A 7,500-nucleotide genomic window follows, 5' to 3' on the forward strand; every position below is an offset into this window, starting at 1 on the left:
CAGTTCAAATTTACCATAGGAATTATCATGATCATTTGCATTTTATACGTTTGCTTAGTAATTTCTCTCTAATGCTAATCATAATTACAAGCTTCATCTCCTTGCCTCTGGTTACAGAGCTACACTAAATTTAGAAATTGAACTTGTAAAAAACCATATTGTTTATCAAAACAATAAATAAAAAAAATGTAGAAACCGAACCAAATCAAGCATAATTGTTTGTTTTAGTTATAAATGGAGAACTCACAAATCTCCAACCAAATTCCCCCGATCCGTTCCCAGACTTCAAAGATACAATAATACATCAAAAGGAACTAGATTTCATGGAAATTGACAAGGAAGAAAGAAGAAAGACTTTCAAGCATTGCCTGGTGTTTCATTCACAGGAACAGTGGGCGAAGTCTCCCTTCTACCACCTTCTCTAACGCTGTTCTCTGCGAACTTGATGCTGGCCAAGTGGTAACCCCTTTCCCTCTCCTCCTCAGTCCACTCCGCCGCGTAATAATCCTCCGCAGTAGCCTTCGTTCTAGGGCCACAAAACATGCCGCCCCATTGCGGGAAGTAAATGAACGTTATGGGCAGCGTGCAGCAGAGGATCATGATGCCCATCAGAGTGATTCCTGTTTCCTTCGAGTACTTGCTGCCTTTGAAGAAGATGAGCTGAGTGAGGACTGCCCCCGCGCTTCCTCCGCCTCCTGCCATCCCCGAAATCAACCCCAACGACCTGCAATTCGATGCCGATTCAATTTAATTTACTAGTGTTGGGAAGAAAACAGAGGCGATGAAATTATATGGATTGTTTATTACCTGCGGGAGACAAAGGGGACGACGCCGAAGGTGAGGCCGCAGGCGGCCTGAACGAAGAAGGAAAAGAGAAGCATGACGGTGACGGAAGCCGCGATGTTGTCCATCCTCCCTAGCAAGATGCAGAAGACGCCGCCAAGGCTCTGCACCACCCAGAGGCTCCACAGCCGCCCCCGCATACCATACCGCCGCGACATCCAGTCCGACAGCACACCGCCGCCGGGCCGAGACACGATGTTTGCGAGCCCGAAGCTGGCTGCGATCATCCCCGCCGTCCGTAGGTTCACGTTGAACCTGTCGAAGAAGTACTCCGCGATGATGTTGTCGATGGTGAGCTCCACCCCGAAGCAGTAGCCGTAGGTGAGCGCCAGGATCCAACCCCTGTAGTTGGTCACCGCGTGGTAGAGAACATTCCGGAAGCTATCCTTGTGTTTGTCCCCGACCTTCTCCAGCTTCCGGTAGTCGCCGTTGGGCAGGTCCTGGCCCAGCATCACCACCGCGATGGCTGACGCCGTCTGCATCGCGCCCGGGATGAAGAACGCCACGCGCCACGCCGTGAACTCCGTGCTCCCGATGTGGCGGATCAGATCGAACACCAACGGCATGATGAGCTGTGTGGCGCCGCCGCCGAGATTGCCCCACCCGCCCGAGAAACCGTTCGCCAGCCCCACCTTTGGCGCCGAGAACATCGAACTCATCCAGAACTGCGTGGACACGAAGGCGGCGAGCGAGAAGCCAGTGAAGAAGCGGACGAGGAGGTACCCGGAGGCGTTGTCGATGATGGAAGTGTAGTAGACGGACGGCGTGGTGAGGAGGATCAGGGACGCGGAGGCGAGACGGGGGCCGACGAGGTCGCAGGCGGTGCCCATGGCCAGCCGCGCGAAGACGGCGCCGGAGACGGAGGCGATGCCGGCGTTGCCGATGTCAGTGGTGGTGAGATTGAGGTTGTCTCGGATGAGCGGGAGGAGGGGCGGCGCCGCAAAAGTGGAGACGAAGCAGCAGAAGAAGGAGATCCAGGAGAGGTGGAAGGCGCGCATGTGCGGCGCCGCTAAGGAGAAGAGCCAGAACTCAGTGGCCTTCTGCTCCGAGTCCACGGGAATCTTGAATTGCGGCGCCGGCGATTCAATTTGAATTGCGGACTTGTTCGATTCCTCCTCCATAATATCTGTTTTTGATGCAGAATCAAAACCTAACAAACGAGGAGCACAATCTCAGCGCTCGAATTGCTGATGCCGCAGTGTTATGACAAGAATGGCTTGATCTATCTATAAATAGAGACGAACTTTAGAGATGAATTTCGTAGTATATTCTGGATACCAGTTGTGTAGGTCAAAGATATGCTAATCAAGTATTTAGGAAAGTATAATCATATATTTACGGAGATCCAATCAAATATTAATGTTTCCCTAATTTTATGATTTTATGGAGTTATATCTTATATCATAATATAATATAATATAATGTAACAAAAGTACATTTTCAAAACATGTATTGAACGGAACAGACGAAGAAAATGCAAGTTGGGAATCTATCAGATCCTCTTGCGTGAATGACTTTTTTTTCATGAATTGTATGGTTTCCTATTTATTCGTTATCAATTCTTGTCATAGTCATAATTTTTTTTTTCTAAGTTCATCGTTGACTTTGAAATCCCTTCATTAAAACTCATAAAAAAATAAAAAATAAATAAAATATCTTTAACCACCTTATGTTTTCTATCCCATACTATTTTAACCCCTATATTTAAAAAATAATATTTAACCCTCTTTACTAAAATTTAAATATAAAAAATTTTATAAAAGACAATTGTGCTTATTTTTTTTATTTATCATTTTTCAATAATAATTTCAAGAAGAAGAAAAATACATTGAATTGACCATTATATTTTTTTTTGATAAAAATTCTCATAAAATTCATACATGTACCAATATAAATGACAAAAAATAGCAACTTTAAAAAGGATAATCAACCAAAAACTCATTCCACCACCCTTACTAAATGAAAAAAGAGCCAGACTTCTAGATTGATAAATCAAAAGTAAATGAAGATGGAACAAAATTTATCATTAAAAATCTCCTCGTTCTCATCAAATGTGGCATACAATAAATAAAAGACAATTGTGTCATTATCTTTTTTTATTATTTTTCAATAATAACCTTAAGAGGGGGAAAAATATATCGAATTGACCATTATATCCTTCGGTAAAAATCTTCATAAAATTCATACATGCACCTACCTAAACAATAGAAAAACAGTAACTTTGAAAAGGATAACATTCCACCACCCTCACCAAACCAAAAATAAGTCAAAATTCTAAATTGATGAATCAAAATTACTCCTACTTCATTTTACGTCACATTTGATAATAACGAGGAGATTTTTAATGATGAATTCCTTGCTCCATCTTTATTTGATTTTGATTCACCAATTTAAAATTCTCACTTTTTTGTTTGGTGCAGATGATGGGATGAGTTCTTGGCTGGTTATTCGTTTTAGAATTGTTGCTTTTCTATTATATGCTTCGGATGTTATTATTGAAAAATGATAAAAAAAAAAGAAGACATAATTGTCTTTTATAAGATTTCTCACATTTGACTTTTGGTCAAAGGAGAGTTAAGTGTTATTTTTTAAACAAACGGGGACAAAATGCTATTGGATAAAAAATATAAGGGGTAAAAAGTCAAAAAAAAATGATAAATCCAATTAACTTCATTGACTAGTCCTGTGATGACCATCCCCGCCTCATAAAATTATCGGCCACTAGATTAAATCGACAAATGTTCGCGGAGGACAGTCCAGAAGTTTAACATTCTTATTATAGCTGGAGATCGAACTACAAATTTCTAAATGCCAAATTAGATATTTTATTATTGTACCATAGCTCAAGAGCTAGTTAAAACTCATAAATCAACATGCGGATGGTGTCATTCCTGAAAATTAAAATTAAAAAGAGAAGAAAATCATTCTAAGTTGTTAGCTCGGCTATGTCTCTCATAAAATTGTATCAAATTAACTTTTGACTAAAATTTAATAGTATTAAAAATTAAAAAAATGATATGTATTATAGATAAATAAAAATTTTAAAAGTATACCTCTTATAATTAAGAAACAATTCATAAAAATTATATAATATATTTTAATAATCAATTAAGCTCTTGGTGTTAAAATAGAACTAACACGACAAGTTAGCTAAATAATATTTTAAATTATTATTAAATGATAAACTTTTATTATAGTTATAAGCGTTTAAAATATTTTGACATTAGATCTTAGATCAAATTCTTTATTGTGTTAATTTCCATACTTAATATGTAACAATGATTTGTATATTAGTAAATCTAGTGAATACAAAAATACACTGTATAATTTTTATAACTACAACAAGAATCCCAAATAATGCATAGTTGTTAAGTACTCAATTAAATTTTAATTAAATGAGATTATTGTGAAAAATAAATCTGGATTAAGTAGTTAATATAGGAGTATGGCTAAACAATATTTTATCATTTATACTTTTGTATTCGAGTGATTCACATTTTAGGATGAGTAAAGTATTCACATTTAATTTTAAAATTCTCACATTCTATATTTTTCAAAATAAAATAAAAGGTAGTTTTAACTTTACATATCAACTACCAAACGCAATAGGCAAAACTTAATGTATAGACTGTAAATAAAGGAAGCTTATACAAAACAAATTTAACTTAAATTTAAAAAAAAAAAAATTTATTGAAAGCTTATTAATAAAGCAATTCACTGTATAAGACATATTCTAGTCCACTCTGTCGGTAGTGGATGGAAGATTACTGCGATATATCCTTTAGATCCAACAATATCGCTTAAGGTCAAACAGACAGAGCTGCATGTGAGAACAAGATAGAAAAGTCTTCGTTCATTTCTAAGCTCGAATCAAAGATTGTCCATTAATTAGTCTTCCATGGCTGGTCTGGATTTTGAAAAGGCAACCTGCTGGCGTTCAAACTGAGCATTGGCCGACTGGCTCGTTATAAGTGAAGCGGAGATTCGTTGTTATGCCACTTGGTGACCCCATTCGTTATTTTTGGACATTATTCGATTGACAATTTAACTATACATTGTGTTTGTAGCCACGTACATGGCAGAATATATTGAGGGATATATAATTCATTAAAATATTTTTAATATTTTAATCTTCACCTCGTTGTATTCTTAAAAATTAAAGAGGTTGGATGTATTCCTTATCTTCTTAAATGTGTATCAAATATATTCTTTCCGTTAACTCTGTTATTTATGATTAATAGAATGAGCATATGTTTTCTCACGTGAATCTGTAACCTCAATTAAAAGGTCAATCTCCTCATGTAAGTTATCTATATGAGCCCTAATTCTCAAATCATTTCTTCCTGATTTCTCTGCCAGTCGTCAACTTTTCTTTGGTTATTGGCTGTGACGGTGCTTGGAGCTACAACGACATCATTCCACCACAATAAGTGTATTAGTATTAGCTCTAATATCAATTATGAGATGATTATAAAGAACTCCTTCTGTATCATATTTCATTATTAATAAAGGTAAAGTTGATTATTATATTTACTTCAATTCAGTGTCGAATGAATAAATATAATAATGTTCTAGAGTAGGAGATTCTAATCTACAACATATCAATTAGTTGAATTTATAGTGAGATATTGTAGATATATATAGAACACTACTCTTAACTATTCATAGTCAAACATTAATATGCAAGGACAATATTAATATATTGAGACTGACATGTAGATCAATGGATGACTTAATCTCACAAGTCATGGATATGAGATATCAGGTTGACACATAAGTATATATTAGAGAATATATACTGAATGACCCGTCATGAGAATGCTTTATGGATCGTTATATAAGTGTTATAAACATTCTCATATGACTATTGATATGAATAGTCCTTAGACCTGAAGTCACTACAGTTCCCTACATAAGGTGTTGTATACTTTGGTATTGGCAAACATCACCTATAATATGGTGTCGTGCCCTTCATCTTTCATCACTCTAGTTATAAATTTAGACTACCCTCAAATGTAACTCGAGGTTTCTATTAGATTTTGTAATTGTTGGGGTTGCAAGGTTGCAAACATAGTCTCATATTGAAAACACATGGAAAAGATCATGGGTTTATAAGAAAAAGATATCTCCATTGGCATGAGGCCTTTTGGGTAGAGCCCAAGAGCAAAACCATAAGGGCTTAGGCCCAAAGTGGACAATATCATGTCATTGTGGAGATATCTAAATTCTTTTCGATCCTACAATTGGTATCAGAGCCCAGACTGCCAGAAGGTTTAACCGCCGACTGTGCACAAGAGCTATGGTCTGATTGAACCATGTGAGTACAATATTAACCTCAAACAAAGAAAGTGGGGGCTCCTATGTTCGGATCAAGAGGACCAGATACCAGGCAGGAAGTCCTAGTAAGTCGGGTGGACCGAGGGGCAGGAAGTCCTAGTTGCAGCTAGGCAAGGAAGTCCTAGTAGGTCGGGTAGACCGAGGGGCAGGAAGTCCTAGTAGGTCGGGTAGACCGAGGGGCAGGAAGTCCTAGTAGGTCGGGTAGACCGAGGGGCAGGAAGACCTGGTGGGTCGAGGATCGGACGTGGGAAGCTCGTGGTCCTTTGTTTGAGAGGGGGATTGTTGGGGTTGCAAGGTTGCAAACATAGTCCCATATTGAAAACACATGGAAAAGATCATAGGTTTATAAGAAAAAGATATCTCCATTGGCATGAGACCTTTTGGGTAGAGCCCAAGAGCAAAACCATAAGAGCTTAGGCCCAAAGTGGACAATATCATGTCATTGTGGAGATATCTAAATTCTTTTCGATCCTACAGTAATGTACAAATTAGAGAGAAATTAGTCTATTGGACGATGGTAAAAAAGGAGAGAAGGACAACAACACACGATGACCAAGGAAACACTTGGAGAAGATGCTTGGACCTAGGTTGACTTTTCGACCTTCTCATTGGCTTGAGAAGATCATAGTGATGGGGTCATAACCATGTGTACGTTTAATTTAGTATATATATTGATATGTGTCATGATTATATGTGATACATGTTTAATTTAACAATAATGAGATCTTTTTAATATATATCTACTAAAGTTTGGTACTCACTTCTAGCTCGATCAATTATAGTCAGGTTTTGTCAAAGCAAAGTGACTTGATTTATCTTACTAGAGTGCGACAGGACAATTATGATGTCCGATCAATTATCATCACGATTAGATTTAGAGCTAGTAGTGTGGGTCAAACCACATCCATGACTTGCTCCTACCAAGCTTTACAATTCAGTGGGAGAATCATTTAATTAAAGGTCTAATTAAATGATCTAAATATGATACTTATTTCTGTATTTTATTGTTGTAGATTACCATGTTGTCAAATACGTCGAATACCCTCTCTCTGCGATCTGTCCTTGATAAGGACAAGCTCAATGGAGCTAACTTCTTGGACTGGTACAGAAACTTGAGAATAGTTCTCAAGCAAGAAAAAAACTGTACATCCTAGAGCAACTCATTCTTGAAGCACCCCCCACTATTGCCACTAGAGCTGATAGGGATGATTATAAAAAGCATCAAGATGATGCATTAGATGTATCATGTCTTATGCTCACCACCATGAACTCTAAGCTTTAGAAGCAACATGAGAACATGGATGCTTATGATATGGTTGA

At 37.8% G+C, this 7,500-nt stretch overlaps 1 protein-coding gene across 1 annotated transcript; it reads right to left on the reverse strand.

Annotated features, from left to right (window-relative positions):
- Positions 1-205: 205 nt before the first annotated feature.
- LOC122030500 (high-affinity nitrate transporter 2.3-like) lies at positions 206-2,128 on the reverse strand. Its single transcript, XM_042589719.1, has 2 exons — positions 808-2,128; positions 206-724 (listed from the first exon to the last, which is right to left on the reverse strand). Exons 1-2 carry the CDS (start codon positions 1,962-1,964, stop codon positions 358-360), a joined length of 1,524 nt encoding a protein of 507 aa, XP_042445653.1. The 5' UTR covers positions 1,965-2,128; the 3' UTR covers positions 206-357.
- Between the last annotated feature and the right edge of the window lie 5,372 nt (positions 2,129-7,500).

Source organism: Zingiber officinale, chromosome 10B, assembly GCF_018446385.1.
Source record: "Zingiber officinale cultivar Zhangliang chromosome 10B, Zo_v1.1, whole genome shotgun sequence".
NCBI classification, from domain to species: domain Eukaryota; kingdom Viridiplantae; phylum Streptophyta; class Magnoliopsida; order Zingiberales; family Zingiberaceae; genus Zingiber; species Zingiber officinale.